Source organism: Oncorhynchus clarkii, chromosome 32 (genome assembly GCF_045791955.1).
Source record: "Oncorhynchus clarkii lewisi isolate Uvic-CL-2024 chromosome 32, UVic_Ocla_1.0, whole genome shotgun sequence".
Lineage (NCBI taxonomy): Eukaryota > Metazoa > Chordata > Actinopteri > Salmoniformes > Salmonidae > Oncorhynchus > Oncorhynchus clarkii.
In genome coordinates this window covers 23,909,274-23,926,726 of record NC_092178.1, presented here as the reverse complement: position 1 = coordinate 23,926,726, position 17,453 = coordinate 23,909,274, and the positions used below count along the sequence as shown (strand labels likewise).

Below are 17,453 nucleotides of genomic sequence, written 5' to 3'. Positions count from 1 at the left end.
ATGCAGAGCCTCATAACCTCACTGGTTCTCTTCCTCAACCCCCAGCTTGTCCTAAGAGACCAGGGCAGGGGAGATTGGTTGGTAAAGACAATACCACTTAAAGTCTTATATCTCAACCTCTTTTTTGATGGGTTAGCTGCCAGTATGGTGTGTTCTTCCTCCTTTGAGGACAGTAAATCCCACAGGTTGTTGGTGTTGGTCAATGGGTTAATGTTAGGCTCAATCAGACCCTCTGACTGGAGAGGTTGACTGTTTGCCCTGTAGCCTACTGAACTCAAATTAACCATTTTAAGACTAATATTGGTCATGTTTACATTCAAAATGCAGCTCAGTGGACATTGTATGGACTGCCATCGTCACATTGAAGAAGCTATCTCATGTGGTGAAGCAAATACACCAGGTGAGTTCAGACGGTATAAAGCAGTAGCCTGCATGTACCTGCAAGTTAGCCTCTTCCGCTAGGTTATCCATTAGCCTACATGGTCCATTTCTATCTGCAATAAGAGGATGCAAGCCAATTTTGCAGGAATGCTTTGAAATGCAGGAAACTTCATGTAGCCTAATATGACCATCATAAAGAAGAGATAAGAACATCTAATATTTCTGTCACCCTCTGCTGATTATTGGGAGTGTAGGTGGACTTCACTTTTACATGATGCATTGATAACATTATATATAGGTTTATGGTATCCACAATGGTCAGAATCATCTCACACCTCTTTGTTGCCCCCCCCTTTCCAATTATAGAGTAGTGCTCAGCTAGCTCTCTCAATTTGACATTGTCATCGAGTGTGCCCAACCGAGACGGAATCCATTGCCCTGGATAACTCTAGCTTCGTCTGCTGCTGCCTCTGCACCCACACTTCCGCTCCGCGAGAGGCAAAAGGCACGCGTCCAGGCGACGGAGGCACTCACAGACACAAAGAAAGGTGGGCCTATCTAACACTAAATGCTTTTTTTTAAATCGAGAAATACATATTTATATTGTATTGTTTGGCGCGTCTGAGGGATCGACATTTGGATCTCCACCGTGGATAGGTTATAGCCGTTGGGGTTGAAATTGAGGAAAACGGTCCGTCCTAAAGACTGGGCTGAGATCAGCTTTAGCTGCCTATCGAGGGATGCCAATATAAAATCTAATTGTAAAACACATTGGCTTCGGTCTACAGATTCAACTAGTTTGGCATACATGTTCGGCATATTCTCTTATGGGTGATTGAAGAGCATCTGATTTCAAAGTGAAAGTTTCATCAAGTCAACGAATGCTCAGTGGGAATGAAGAATGAGGAAGGTTCCCCAAACGAATGCGACATCGCCCAATACACTTTAGGCTACATTGGGCTATTTGATCAGTTGAGGAAATTAGGCTACAGGCTACCTCCTCGTCGTTCTTATTTTGCTGTAATGAAATGTAATCATTTCACAATAAGAGCGGAGTGTGGGCTCCTTTGTTGTAGCACAACTCAGCTAAAATAACGCTTCAGTGCAAACATCAGCTTTAGGTCAGTAGGCTAATCTGTTAGAGCGTTAAGAAAGACTGGGGGTAATGGTTTGACGATAAACTCATGTTGAATTGGCTGTAAACTTATGAACACATCGTTGGTTGGAGCCTAACAACAATAGGCTAAAGGTCGTATTGATGGCGCTGGTTATTGATAGCCTACATTGAATATTTGCAGTGCTGCTGAAATTGGGGGGGTGGATCTTAGGTGTATTTGTTGTTTTTCTGTGGCCTGAATGTTGCTTTTTGTTTTTGTCTGTACAGATCGGTATGTCGGATGAGGATTCGCGTGCCAGCATTAGTTCTTCTTCCTCAACTCATCAGCAGTTAGAAAAAAACGCGCCTAAGAAACGAGAAGAAAGCAAAGCCAGCATGAGCAAGACTTCCAAACTCCTCTCCACCAGCGCCAAAAGGTAAGGCTGTCAAAAAAATGCAACGTTTCACTGAGTTGATATTTTATAATACCGTAGCTCACTCGCGGCCACTTTTGTTACAATGTATCGTCTTGTCATTGACTGGCGCGTGTCACTATAGTGTTTAATTTACAGTGGACCATTTTCTGAATTCGGTTCTGTATATATAAATATGAACTTCCGAATAATGTTTTTTTTGTTTACCGTTTTGAATATGTTCTTAACCTTCCTAGTGCATTGTTGTCAAATTGTAAATAGCCTATGATTCAATAGATGACTAACTTATTTGCATATTTATTTTAAGTGTTTATTGTGGTAAGACTAGAGAAAATAAAACAACACATCTGGCACAGTGCAGTCTATCTATAGTTATATTTGTCCTCATCCTGATTTACTGTCTGTCTTGATCCTTTGGTAAAATTAGCATTCTGGATATTTTGAGTGTCTGCCATGACAATGTATCTTGTTCCCTATTATTAATCTTCTGTTAGAATCAAGAAGGACTATGTGAGTGACCATTTTCATTTTTGTGCATTATTTCAGAATTCAGAAGGAGTTGGCTGACATTACTTTGGATCCGCCACCGAACTGCAGGTGTGTGTGTGCGATTTTAGCATGTAAATGTTGGTGGGGAAAACAACATTTTTTTTGTGTGGGGGGGGGGGGATGCATGCTAGTAAAGCCACTACACAACTCTGAACAATAGATTAATTGCGCTATAATGGTGCACACAAACTGTTAGCGCCTACATAAAGCTGTCCCAACAGCAGAGTCCCAACATCTTACCACTGCTACACCTGGCTATCAGCGGAGCCTTGTCTGACAGCGAAACAGTTTATTCAGCCTCATTTACTGCCTTTTTAAAAACATAGCAGATATGGCTGACTTGCTTAAACAAATGTGGTTTCTAATAACAATTGAGATGTACAAAATATGGCATAAGTGGATGACAAGCGGATAAGAGGCAATCCGTAATTTCAATGAAGACATTAATAGCTAGAAAGGACGTAGTGAATATAACTATTTGTTCAGCACTTTTGAAATGTACAGTACCAGAATTCAGAACATGGGCCGTTCTTACAGTGTTCTCTCTGTACACCAAGTCAGAACTGTAGGATAAATAAAGGGGGCATATAAGCAGACATTGAAAGCTCTTAAAATATTTGATGATTACATTTCTTTAAAACAGGTTATAGGCTTCATGTGCACCACCTAGTCAGAACAATAGGCGAAATTAAGAGGGGAAAATAGACCAAATTATTAGGGTGAGGCATATGGGCTACTAATAGCTTACTACACAACATACTTAGTATTACTTTCTTAGCTACAGTATATACAGTGCCTTGCGAAAGTATTCGGCCCCCTTGAACTTTGCGACCTTTTGCCACATTTCAGGCTTCAAACATAAAGATATAAAACTGTATTTTTTTGTGAAAAATCAACAACAAGTGGGACACAATCATGAAGTGGAACGACATTTATTGGATATTTCAAACTTTTTTAACAAATCAAAAACTGAAAAATTGGGCGTGCAAAATTATTCAGCCCCCTTAAGTTAATACTTTGTAGCGCCACCTTTTGCTGCGATTACAGCTGTAAGTCGCTTGGGGTATGTCTCTATCAGTTTTGCACATCGAGAGACTGACATTTTTTCCCATTCCTCCTTGCAAAACAGCTCGAGCCATTCCATTGTAGATTTTGCTTTATGTTTTGGATCATTGTCTTGTTGGAAGACAAATCTCCGTCCCAGTCTCAGGTCTTTTGCAGACTCCATCAGGTTTTCTTCCAGAATGGTCCTGTATTTGGCTCCATCCATCTTCCCATCAATTTTAACCATCTTCCCTGTCCCTGCTGAAGAAAAGCAGGCCCAAACCATGATGCTGCCACCACCATGTTTGACAGTGGGGATGGTGTGTTCAGCTGTGTTGCTTTTACACCAACATAAAGTTTTGCATTGTTGCCAAAAAGTTCAATTTTGGTTTCATCTGACCAGAGCACCTTCTTCCACATGTTTGGTGTGTCTCCCAGGTGGCTTGTGGCAAACTTTAAACAACACTTTTTATGGATATCTTTAAGAAATGGCTTTCTTCTTGCCACTCTTCCATAAAGGCCAGATTTGTGCAATATACGACTGATTGTTGTCCTATGGACAGAGTCTCCCACCTCAGCTGTAGATCTCTGCAGTTCATTCAGAGTGATCATGGGCCTCTTGGCTGCATCTCTGATCAGTCTTCTCCTTGTATGAGCTGAAAGTTTAGAGGGACGGCCAGGTCTTGGTAGATTTTCAGTGGTCTGATACTCCTTCCAATTCAATATGATCGCTTGCACAGTGCTCCTTGGGATGTTTAAAGCTTGGGAAATCTTTTTGTATCCAAATCCGGCTTTAAACTTCTTCACAACAGTATCTCGGACCTGCCTGGTGTGTTCCTTGTTCTTCATGATGCTCTCTGCGCTTTTAACAGACCTCTGAGACTATCACAGTGCAGGTGCATTTATACGGAGACTTGATTACACACAGGTGGATTGTATTTATCATCATTAGTCATTTAGGTCAACATTGGATCATTCAGAGATCCTCACTGAACCTCTGGAGAGAGTTTGCTGCACTGAAAGTAAAGGGGCTGAATAATTTTGCACGCCCAATTTTTCAGTTTTTGATTTGTTAAAAAAGTTTGAAATATCCAATAAATGTCGTTCCACTTCATGATTGTGTCCCACTTGTTGTTGTGATTCTTCACAAAAAAATACAGTTTTATATCTTTATGTTTGATGCCTGAAATGTGGCAAAAAGTCGCAAAGTTCAAGGGGGCCGAATACTTTCGCAAGGCACTGTATATCTCCCCAGCATATTACATAATTTATACAGCAGTATAAAATAAAATTTTGGACTCACCATGTGCTGTGCCCACTTGAACAGGAAGGTGGCGCGGCGGTCCTTCATGGGCAAATTTTGTCATCAAAGTCTGGCATTCTCTGGATTTATGGTGCTTTCACGACAACTGGGAACTTGTCGAATCACAATGACATCAGTGATCTTCAGGTCTAGAAAGAGGTCTGAGTTTCCGACTTACATTTCCGAGTTGGATGACCGTACAAAACGTATTTTGCCAGTCGGAGCCAGTTTTTTTCCTGAGTTCCCAGTTGTCTTGAACTCACTGAAGTCAGATTTCCCAGTTATGAGTTAACAGTTGTTTTTTTAGAAATCATGCTCGATTGACAGCATGGCCAATGTTGAATGTTTATCATTGGAAGACCCTTAAACCCAGAATTGGGACCATAAACCCACTCAACCCACTCCACTGAAGAGCAGGCTAGTGATTGCTTTGAAATGCTTGCAGTTAGCCACTGATTCCTTCCAAACCACTCATTGTTGAGTTTGCAATTTCCAACTTGTTGTGTAATGTTTATGTCCAATGGCCGAGGAGCACCGGTACGTTTTATCTATAATTTCTCTTCATTATTTCTCTTCATATGACAAGGATCAAAAAGGATTTGCCAGTAGATTGTCGACTTGATTCATGATGATGACTGCTAGCTAAGATTTTGAACATATGATGTTAACATGAACAGTCCAATCAAAGCTACTGTAGATATAATGTGATTTGATGTAATTTTATCTGTGGCCAATGACCTTGAGCCTTCTTGGATGGGCACTTCTAATGTAACTCTATGGCAGCACCCAAGGGGCTTGAATTGTTCGAGCTCTGGCCTTAGATTTGCCGGTGACTTAGTGTCCCCATGAGTGACAGAACATTGAGCCAATCCCAGCGCAATTAGAGAACATTACTAACCCCTACGCTCCGTATTTTCAGAGGCATGATGCACACAGTTCTTCTGACATGCATCCTGGAAGGCCAGTAAAGTGGGAGAGAAGAGATGTGCTACACAGACACACACACACACACACACTCTCTAGAGAGACAGGAGATGTACAAGCAGTTCCTTATTGTGTGTTATTGAACCTTGAAGGCCACTGAGGGAGTTAATCTCTGTATGTATATCTTCAATGAGGTCAGAATTTACGCTCACCTGCTGACAAGCTGCTGTGCTGCGGTCAGTCTACACTTGCCAGTCTACACGCACTTAGGGAACCGTGGGTCATGATGGTCCTGTCTAGACCCTGAGAAGTGAGTTGATTACATGTTGGCGCAGCTCTCCAGACCACCAGTTGGACACACACACAAACCAGTTCCAAAACAGACATTTAGCTAGCTGATGACCCTGGCATATGACTGCTATGGATTTGGCAGAGGCTGGCTCACTCAACATGTCAGAGAGTAATGGCATGTTTTGAGACAGGAGCATTGTGCTCTGCAGCTGGAAAGGACCATGAAGGAAGGAATCCTATTTGACTGACTCTAGTCATTCCATCCATTGGTGGGTTTTGTGGCCTGCTCTAGTGTAGTGGGCTACTATGGTGCTGCTGTGGTATTGGAAAGTGGAAGGGGCTCTGGTTAATCCAGAGGGATTATGGGGGTTTATAACCACATCACCACGTGTTGCCCAGATGCTTGGAACCCAGTGAACTAAAGAGGGGGTTTTGGGGGGCTGACCCAGTGAACTATGTTCCAACCAGACATTCTGCTGCCACCTTAGTGACCTGACGGTTGTGTCATAGAATGGAAGTAATTCAGTGAACCATGCTTGTGTGACGAGTCGCCTTGCCTGAGACCTGAAGACGTGCATTAGCTTCTTGAGCTAATGCCTAGGCTTTAGCTCATCAGACTAGTACAGTCTTATGGCTCGGAGTGACAATGTGAAAACATCCAAGCCAGCCCAGTATGCCTACAGTGCAGGTAGTGAGTGTGAAAAGGGTATTTGTGGCCTTGGACCTATCTTTAGATACACTACATTCTTTGCATGAGGCAATTTATATAGTGGTTTTGTCAGTAGTTTTCATGAATCTATCAGTTGGTTTTCCTGAACTGGATGTTTTCTGCCATAGCTAGCATGTCATGTTTTCTGGCCACTACATGGCAAGTTCCTCAGATGACATTCATCAAAAGCTAATTATACTTGACACGGGGAATGCCACACACACACTCCAGCCTTGTTCTATTTTTAAATGGTCTTGTCGTCGTCATAGTGCTAACATCACACACTCGTTTCCTTCCCCCTCGTATGCTCTCTCCCTCCCCCTCACATGTTCTCTCCCCCCTCACATGTTCTCTCCCCCCCCTCACATGTTCTCTCCCCCCCTCACATGTTCTCTCCCCCCCTCACATGTTCTCTCCCCCCCCTCACATGTTCTCTCCCCCCCTCACATGTTCTCTCCCCCCCTCACATGTTCTCTCCCCCCCTCACATGTTCTCTCCCCCCCTCACATGCTCTCTCCCCCCCTCACATGCTCTCTCCCCCCCTCACATGTTCTCTCCCCCCCCTCACATGTTCTCTCCCTCCCCCTCACATGCTCTCTCCCTCCCCTCACATGCTCTCTCCCTCCCCCTCACATGCTCTCTCCCTCCCCCTCACATGCACTCTCCCCCCCTCACTCTCTCCCCCCTCACATGTTCTCTCCCCCCTCACATGCTCTCTCCCCCCCTCACATGCTCTCTCCCCCCCTCACATGCTCTCTCCCCCCCTCACATGCTCTCTCCCCCCCTCACATGCTCTCTCCCCCCCTCACATGCTCTCTCCCCCCCTCACATGCTCTCTCCCTCCCCTCACATGTTCTCTCCCCCCCTGACATGTTCTCTCCCTCCGCCCCTCACATGTTCTCTCCCTCCCCCTCACATGTTCTCTCCCCCCCTCACTCTCCCCCCCTCACATGTTCTCTCCCTCCCCCTCACATGTTCTCTCCCTCCCCCTCACGTTCTCTCCCTCCCCCTCACGTTCTCTCCCCCTCCCCCTCACATGCTCTCTCCCTCCCCCTCACATGCTCTCTCCCTCCCCCTCACATGCTCTCTCCCTCCCCCCTCACATGCTCTCTCCCTCCCCCTCACATGCTCTCTCCCCCCCCCCTCCCCCCTCACATGCTCTCTCCCTCCCCCTCACATGCTCTCCCCCTCCCCCTCACGTGCTCTCTCCCCCCCCTCCCCCCTCACGTGCTCTCTCCCTCCCCCTCACATGTTCTCCCCCCCCCCTCCCCCTCACATGTTCTCCCCCCCCCTCCCCCTCACATGCTCTCTCCCCCCCCTCCCCCCTCACGTGCTCTCTCCCTCCCCCTCACATGTTCTCTCCCCCCTCCCCCTCACATGTTCTCTCCCCCCCTCCCCCCTCACATGCTCTCTCCCTCCCCCTCACATGTTCTCTCCCCCCCCCTCCCCCCTCACGTGCTCTCTCCCTCCCCCTCACATGTTCTCTCCCCCCCCTCCCCCTCACATGCTCTCTCCCTCCCCCTCACATGTTCTCTCCCCCCCTCCCCCCTCACATGCTCTCTCCCTCCCCCTCACATGTTCTCTCTCCCCCCTCCCCCCTCACATGTTCTCTCCCCCCCCCTCCCCCCTCACGTGCTCTCTCCCTCCCCCTCACATGTTCTCTCCCCCCCCCTCCCCCCTCACATGCTCTCTCCCTCCCCCTCACATGTTCTCTCCCCCCCCCTCCCCCCTCACGTGCTCTCTCCCTCCCCCTCACGTGCTCTCTCCCCCCCTCCCCCCTCACGTGCTCTCTCCCTCCCCCTCACATGTTCTCTCCCCCCCCCTCCCCCCTCACGTGCTCTCTCCCTCCCCCTCATCTCTCTCACCTTCATTTGTTTCCTTAGCTGCTCTTTGGCTACTACTCCCTTGCACTTTTTTTTCTAGCACTTGTTTCCTTTCTTTGACAAACACACTCTCCCTCCCTCCCTGTCCCTCCCTTCAGGATGTAGCCCCTGGGTGTCTGGCCTTGCGGTGGCGTCTCATTGGATTCTTGACATTCTCAGAGTTAGGGCTCATGATAGTAATTGAACATTGAAAGCTTGTGTGTGTGTGTGTGTGTGTGTGTGTGTGTAACTGCTCTGTGACTGGGATAGTGGTCAAAAAAATAAATATGAAATGTTGTTTTACAAGGTCAGCCATAGGAGTACGGCACCCCTGGCGCAAACTAGGGTTAAGCGCCTTGCTCAAGGGCACATAGACCGCTTTTTCACCTTGTTGGTTCGGGTATTTGAGCCAGTGGTCTTTTGGTTACTGGCCCAACGCTCTCACCGCTAGGCTACCTGCCGCCCTAAGCTTGCAGAACCTGGTATTCCCAGGCAGTTTTCCATCCAAGTACTAACCAGGCCCGACCCTGCTTACCTTCCTAGATCAGATGAGAAGGGAAAACAGTGGGTTCCAATTGTGTTCTTATTGCCTCTTACTCACCCCCCTCACTCTCACCCCCTCACTGTGTAGCCCCAGCATTGACTGCTGGCTAATGAGTGTTGTGTCTGTGTGTGTGCTTCTGAAGGTGTTTTCACTTCAGGAAGCGTGCCAGTAGTTATTGTAAGCCATCTGAGGTGCTTGTGATTCTTTGTTTATACCCTCTAGTGTACTCTGAGCTAATGTTTAGAGTGAGAGATTGCGAGCCAAGGATTTTTTTCTCCTCTTGACACAAAATGGAGTGTTACTGTTCCAGAGTGTTGAAGTTGTTGTATGTGTGACTGTGATGGCTGCTGTCTAAGTCTCTCTAAAGCTGTTCATATCTATAAAAAGGACTCCCCACTGGGGAGGAAGTGTCTAGCCCATGCTGTGTTGTTAGCGAGCGTTGAAAACCCAAAGTACTGCTGCTACCTACTGTACCTCTGAGCTGGTATTTCTGAAAGGAGTTGTGTTTATTCGGGAGTCATGATCATTGGAGTGGGACCCAGTGTTGGGATAATGGAGGCTGTTTTGCTTGCTGTGTTCATGGTCCGTTGGGAAAGTGTTGCCTTATTTTATTTAGTTAACCTTTATTTTGACAGGGAGTCAATACTGAGACCAAGGTCTGTTTTCCAGAAGAGCCCTGTTTAGCACAACAACACATTTATAACACAATATACACATTAGTTGTATTGTAATCGCTTTAGTACAATACTGAATAAAAATATAAATGCTACATGAAACAATTTCAAATAATTTACTTAGTTACAATTCATATAAGGAACTCTGATAATTGAAATGAATTCATTAGGCCCCAATCTATGGATTTCACATGACTAGTAATACAGATATGCATCTGTTGGTCACAGATTTAAAAAATAAATAAATAATAATAATAAAAGGTAGGGGCATGGATTAGAAAACCAGTCAGTATCTGGTGTGACCACCATCATGCAGTGCGACACATCTCCTTCACATAGAGTTGATCAGGCTGTTGATTGTGGCCTGTGGAATGTTGTCCAACTCTTCAATGGCTGTGCCAAGTTGCTGGATATTGGCGGTAACTGGAACACGGTGTCGTACATGTCGATCCAGAGCATTCCAAACAGGCTCACCAGACATGTCACCCATTAATTATGTATGCAGGCCATGGAAGAACTGGGACATTGTTAGCTTCCAGGAATTGTGTACCAACCCTTGCGACATGGGGCCCATGCATTATCATGCTGAAACATGAGGTGATGGTGGCAGATGACTGGCACGACAATTGCCATTAAAATGTCCATCAATAAAATGCAATTGTGTTTGTTGCCCGTTGCTTATGCCTACCCATACCATAACCCCACCGCCACCATGGGGCACTCGTTCACAACGTTGACATCAGCAAACCTCTCACCCACGCAACACCATACACGTGGTCTGGGGTTGTGAGGCCGGTTGAACGTACTGCCAAATTCTCTAAAACAACGTTGGAGGCTTATGGTAGAGCAATTAACATTAAATTCTCTGGCAACAGCGCTAATGGACATTCCTGCAGTCAGCATGCCATTGTGCAGTCCCTCAATATAGACATCTGTGGCATTGTGTAGTGTGACAAATCTGCACATTTTAAGAGTGGACTTTTTTTGTACCCCGCACAAGGTGCATCTGTGTGATGATCATGCTGTTTAATCAGCTTCTTGAAATGACACACCTGTCAGGTGGATGGATGATTTTGGCAAATGAGAAATGCTCACTAACAGGGATGTAAACAAATTTGTGCACAATTTGAGAGAAATAAGCTTTTTATTCGTCTGGGATATTTTACTTCAGCTCATGAAACATGAGACCAACACATTACATGTTGCGTTTTATATATTTTTTCAGTATATATATTTTCACTGCAGTACCTATATAGACCCATAGGGGGCCCGCAGACCCCTGTTGTATACCCCTGCCCTAGAGGCACCAATTCCTCCAATTTTAAAGGGCATTGGCGATCATTCCACACGTAAGGTGCAAAAAAAAAAAGCAGTTGGACCCAACTCAGTGGAACTGGAAGGGATCTCCAGAGATGGCCATCCCTGAGGCCGGGGCTGGTATCTCGTACTTCTATAAGTTAACAATGAAGTAAGATACTGAGGAAGTTTATGCAGGAGGGCTTTATAAACTAGAGTGCAATGCATCGATCTACGAGACTTCAAAGAGGGCCAGCCTATTGCCCGTAATAAAACGTAGTGCATCATGATAAACACGTAGTGCGCTATGATAAACACGTAGTGCGCTATGATAAACTGTCCATTGGCTTCAATACAGTGGCAGCTGTATTCATAATCCCATACACAATATCCCCATAGTCTATAATGATATGAATGTGGACTGAATTATTTCTATTCTCCTATTTAATGAAATGCATGACCTATAGCCTTGAAGCATTCCCATTACTCCTGGAATGCTTGGTAAATATTATCTTTACGTTACTGAAAATAAGGTTCACTCACAGGCCGATTACCCCCCCCCCCAAAAAAAAATATTAGATATTATTCTATGTATACTGCATCTCTGTGCGATTGCCATTATCAGGAATGGGTAGTGTTTCTTCAGTCTTTCAGCCGCTCTGTTGAAGTGGCGTCATTATGCTATCTATTTTGTTATGACAGCCTAGTGTACATTACACTGTGTTTCTGGTTAGTGCTATAAAAAGAGGTAGTGCTAGCAGCTGCTAATGGGTTCGAGATGATGTGATGACACATAAAGAGGACAGTATCTGCACTTAGACATATTCCTGGCAAGCCAAGGTGTCAAGTGAGAGTTGAGATACAGACTGAAGTCAGGAGTTGCATGCATTATGCTGGCCCCTGATACAACTGGCCTGTACTCTCACAGGGATGACCATTTCTATTTACACTTGGAAGATTATCCCCTGTTGTTTGCAAAAAGATTCAAAATAAACAAACAAACAAGCAACAGTATCACAGAAGTGAACAAAAGCGTTTTGGAGAATGAGAAAAATCTGTTATTCCACTTGTTACCTGACTGATGCATTGAGTGTAGACATTTTGATGGTTCTTCATCACAAACACAGTCTCCCAGCTGAAATGTGGACTGATCTTGCCCCCACCTTTCCTTTCTCTCTGTCTGTATCCTTTCTGAGGTCAGAAAAGAAGCCCCTGCCTGTTATTGAACTGAATAACAACACAACAGTGACTATTAGTGTGGCATATTGAACTGAACGACTACATTGACTGCAGCATGGCCATATCACCCCTGCTGGGAACACTACGTGACATTTGTCTGTTGGGGTGGAGAACAGACTCTCTTCTGTGGCTCTGCTGTGTATCACACACATCTGTTGTCAGGCAGAGAAACCACACAGGCTGGATGTTTTAATGTGAAATGATACAATACTTCTATATACAGATTTTTGGCATAGAATTAGGAACTGTATTTTAGACTGACACTATCCTGTGTTTTTGGCATATAATTAAGTACTGTATTTTATACAGAGACTGTCCTGTGTTTTTGGCATAGAATTAAGTACTGTATTTTATACAGAGACTGTCCTGTGTTTTTGGCATAGAATTAAGTACTGTATTTTATACAGAGACTGTCCTGTGTTTTTGGCATAGAATTAAGTACTGTATTTTATAAAGAAACTGTCCTGTGTTTTTGGCATCAAAGTATTTTTTGGGGGGTGATGGGCATAAAATTAAGTTATGTTTTCACATTGATTTCTAATTAGCTTTGCTGTTAGCTTCAATGTAAAGCATGCATTTTGGTCGATGACCATGAACCATGACCATGAACAAGGCGTTTTTCGTCGTAGACCATTTCTGTGTTTACATTACTCAATACTGGTGGGTGGCCTTAATCCAGTGGACTATCAGAAGCTCCATTCAACCCCTGTCAACTTGTCTTATGTCACTGAGCAAATAAACTGCATAGCACTATAGCTTTGTTTTGGTTTTACTACGAGGCGATGACTTGACTCGTGGCAGGTTGCGCTGGTAATGCGCTACATCGATAATGCTGTGAATGATAGTGGATTTTATATATATATATATATATATATATATATGGAATTATTATTACAATGATGCCTACATTTCAGTTTTTCTGTTTTCTGATACACAAGTATTAGCATTTTAATGTGTTAGTTAACCTTTACTTTGAGCTAGTTATTAGTTTGAGATCAGATATTTTAGAAAGCCTCAATCTCTATAAATCAAATAGCCTGTGTGTTTGTATGTTCTACAGAGAAACCAAGTGTAAAGCACAATATTATTGCATTCCTTCATCACATTCTGTCATCTTGTCTTTCACCCTTCATTTCTCCAATGCCATGAAACAGTGCAATGTACCTATGTTGCCTGTTTGTGTGTTTGCAGTGCGGGTCCAAAAGGAGACAACATCTATGAGTGGAGATCCACCATCCTGGGACCACCAGGCTCTGTATACGAGGGAGGAGTCTTCTTCCTAGATATCGCCTTCACACCAGACTACCCCTTCAAACCACCCAAGGTAAAGACTCCAGTCAAAACAACTCAAACAATGAATATAACACTCCTCGATTACACAGCTTTGTAGGCTACCACTTTCTCACTAGAGAAGGGAACTTGTTATTGCAAAGTTGACCGCTGGAGGGAGCGATTGCACTTGGATTTTATTGAAATGCAGGGCCTCTAGTTCTTTCTGCCAATTACAGTTAATGGTCAATTTAACCAAACCAACCAACCAAACCAGACTCAAAAGGCTTGAATAGAAATGTGGCTTCAATGATTAGACTGAGTTTCCATCCTCCAAGCATTGTTGAGCAGATTATTTTGGTGTTTCTTTCAGGATCTACCAATGTAACCAATACTCCTATAGCTGCTGTCTGAGAACAGGGTACACAAACACCACAGACTAGACTAGCAGATCCCCTCCACACCTTGGAATAACCTGGGAGCACAGTTTCCACAAGCAGGCCAGCATGGTTAGTCACTCATGAAGTGATTGAGAGAGAATGAGTCAGCTAGGGAGATAGAGGGGGAGAGTGTGATTGAGTCAAAGGGTGCGTCTCCAATGTCACTCCCACTCTGATCCCTCCACTGTTCAGGCAGTCAGCCCGGAGGTCAGAGGTGGCTCCCTAATGATGTTTAGTCTCTTGTCTTCCTAATGTTTCGCTCCTCTTCTTCTGTGTTACTGGCACAAAGAGATGCTCAGCTCCCGAAGGACTGGAAAAAGCACATAAACCACAATGTGCATTGATCTACAGTTTGTCGGAGGTTTACATGCACCTTAGCCAAATACATTTAAACTCAGTTTTTCACAATTCATGACATTTAATCCTAGTAAAAATTCCTGTCTTATGTCAGTTAGGATCACCACTTTATTTTAAGAATGTGAAATGTCAGAATAATAGTAGAGAGATTCATTTCAGCTTTTATTTCTTTCATCACATTCCGAGTGGGTCAGAAGTTTACATACACTCAATTAGTATTTGGTATTATTGCCTTTAAATTGTTTAACTTGGGTCAAATATTTCAAATAGCCTTCCACAAGCTTCCCACAATAAGTTGGGTGAATTTTGGCCCATTCCTCCTGACAGAGGGGTGGCAGGGTAGCCTAGTGGTTAGAGCGTTGGACTAGTAACCGGAAGGTTGCAAGTTCAAACCCCCGAGCTGACAAGGTACAAATCTGTCGTTCTGCCCCTGAACAAGGCAGTTAACCTACTGTTCCTAGGCCGTCATTGAAAATAAGAATTTGTTCTTAACTGACTTGCCTAGTTAAATAAAGGTAAAATAAAAAATAAATAAAAAGAGCTGAGTCAGGTTTGTAGCCCTCCTTGTTTTCACACGCTTATTCAGTTGTGCCCACAAATTTTAGGTGGGATTGAGGTCAGGGCTTTGTGATGGCCACTCCAATACCTTAACTTTGTTGTCCTTAAGCCATTTTGCCACAACCTTGGAAGTATGCTTGGGGCTATTGTCCATTTGGAAGACCCATTTGCGACCAAGCTTTAACTTCCTGACTGATGTCAAGATGTTGCTTCAATATATCCACATCATTTTTCTACCTCCTGATGCCATCCTATTTTGTGAAGTGCACCAGTCCCTCCTGCAGCAAAATACCCCCACAACATGATGCTGTCACCCTCGTGTTTCACTGTTGGGATGATGTTCTTCGGCTTGCAAGCCTCCCCCTTTTTCCTCCAAACGTAACGATGGTCATTATGTCCAAACAGTTCTATTTTTGTTTCATCAGACCAGTGGACATTTCTCCAAAAAGTCAGATATTTGTCCCCATGTGCAGTTGCAAACCGTAGTCTGGCTTTTTTATGGCCGTTTTGGAGCAGCGGCTTCTTCCTTGATGAGCGGCCTTTCAGGTTATGTCGATGTAGGACTCGTTTTACTGTGGATTTAGATACCTGTGTATCTGTTTCCTCCAGCATCTTCACACGGTCCTTTGCTGTTGTTCTGGGATTGATTTGCACTTTTCGCACCAAAGTACATTCATCTCTAGGAGACAGAACGCGTCTCCTTCCTGAGCGGTAGGACGGTTGCGTGGTCCCATGGTGTTTATGCTTGCGTACTATTGTTTGTACAGATGAACGTGGTACCTTCAGGCGTTTGGAAATTGCTCCCAAGAATGAACCAGACTTATGGAGGTCTACAATTATTTTTTTTCTAATGTCTTGGCTGATTTCTTTTGACTTTCCCATGATGTCAAGCAAAGAGGCACTGAGTTTGAAGGTAGGCCTTGAAATACATCCACAGGTACACCTCCAATTGACTCAAATTATGTAAATTAGCCTATCAGAAGCTTCTAAAGCCAGACATAATTTTCTGGATTTTTCCAAGCTGTTTATAGGCACAGTCAACTTAGTGTATGTAAACTTCTGACCCACTGGAATTGTGATACAGTGAAATAATCTGTCTGTAAACAATTGTTGGAAAAATTACTTGTCATGCACAAAGTAGATGTCTTAACTCACTTGCCAAAACTATAGTTAACAAGAAATTTGTGGAGTGGATGAAAAACAAGTTTTAATGACTATGTGTATGTGAACTTCTGACTTCAACTGTAGTTTAACTTGGTTGTATCCTAGGTGACGTTCCGTAACATCAATGACAGTCGGGTGTATTGATTTCTAGAGAAACGTTATTTCCTAGGTGACGTTCCGTACCAGGATTTACCAGTGTAACATCAATGACAGTCGGGTGTATTGATTTCTAGAGAAACGTTGTTGTTTCCTAGGTGACGTTCCGTACCAGGATTTACCATTGTAACATCAATGACAGTCGGGTGTATTGATTTCTAGAGAAACGTTGTTGTTTCCTAGGTGACGTTCCGTACCAGGATCTACCACTGTAACATCAACAGTCAGGGTGTGATTTGTCTGGACATCCTGAAGGACAACTGGAGCCCCGCCCTCACCATCTCCAAGGTGCTGCTGTCCATCTGCTCCCTGCTCACTGACTGCAACCCTGGTAAGACTTAAGTACCATATACTACTGTAATGCGTGTTCAATTGAAATTAATTAATTACAGTGGCTGATTTGACGGGCATTGTAGTCTTATTTCAAACATTGTCATATGTGGAATTCCGTGTGTACGTGCTGGCTGGTCAAAGCTATAGTTGATGCCTATCTATAACTCTGTTATCTCCACCCCTCACAGCTGACCCTCTGGTAGGAAGCATCGCCACCCAGTACACAACCAACAGACCAGAGCACGACAGGATAGCCAAACAGTGGACCAAGAGATACGCCACATAGACACACAGGACTGGGTCGTATTCATTAGGGACTGAAACGGGGAGGAACTACTTGGAATTGTCCAATAAGAAACGTTCATTTCTGTTTCCCATTGCAAAAGGTTTTCTGTTGCATGCCCTAATGACTACAATCCGGGGCAACATGAGGGGGAGGTGTCGTCTTTCTGGGATGACTCGGGGACTGTCAGGTTGGGGGAAACGGGAGCTTGGAGACTAGGGAAGGATTTTTCTTAGAATTTGTCTTATCTCCTGATATTTTGTTCATGGTCTTTTTTAAGTTCTCGGCCCGTATATTATAATGAAGATTTTGGTAATAATGCTTTTCAATGTTTCCTTAACGTTCTGTAAATGATTTTTTTGCTAATTATACTACGAAATGAAATTAATTTGAAATTGTTGGACTGCTTGTATAAAGGTGTGACACAATGGTTTTCTGGTAGAATTCCTAATCTCATGTCAACGTGAATTTCACATAATAAAGTAACCGTTGGTGTAAGCGCTCTTGCATATCTATCATTTCATCTGCTATAACATATTGCTGAAAC

General features: G+C 44.0%; 1 protein-coding gene across 1 annotated transcript; it reads left to right on the top strand.

Annotated features, from left to right (window-relative positions):
• Positions 1–776: 776 nt before the first annotated feature.
• LOC139392134 (ubiquitin-conjugating enzyme E2 E1-like) lies at positions 777–17,408 on the top strand. Its single transcript, XM_071139865.1, has 6 exons — positions 777–929; positions 1,766–1,914; positions 2,458–2,508; positions 13,538–13,670; positions 16,474–16,621; positions 16,812–17,408. The coding sequence occupies exons 2-6, from the start codon at positions 1,772–1,774 to the stop codon at positions 16,907–16,909; spliced, it is 573 nt and encodes a 190-aa protein (XP_070995966.1). The 5' UTR covers positions 777–929; positions 1,766–1,771; the 3' UTR covers positions 16,910–17,408.
• Positions 17,409–17,453: the final 45 nt, after the last annotated feature.

Bases quoted from the DNA above. Each gene is read 5' to 3' on its own strand.
- LOC139392134 (XM_071139865.1), top strand. From the start codon at position 1,772: ATGTCGGATGAGGATTCGCGTGCCAGCATTAGTTCTTCTTCCTCAACT. The intron at 1,915-2,457 runs GTAAGGCTGTCA...GCATTATTTCAG, and splicing joins CTCTCCACCAGCGCCAAAAG to AATTCAGAAGGAGTTGGCTG. The intron at 2,509-13,537 runs GTGTGTGTGTGC...GTGTGTTTGCAG, and splicing joins GATCCGCCACCGAACTGCAG to TGCGGGTCCAAAAGGAGACA.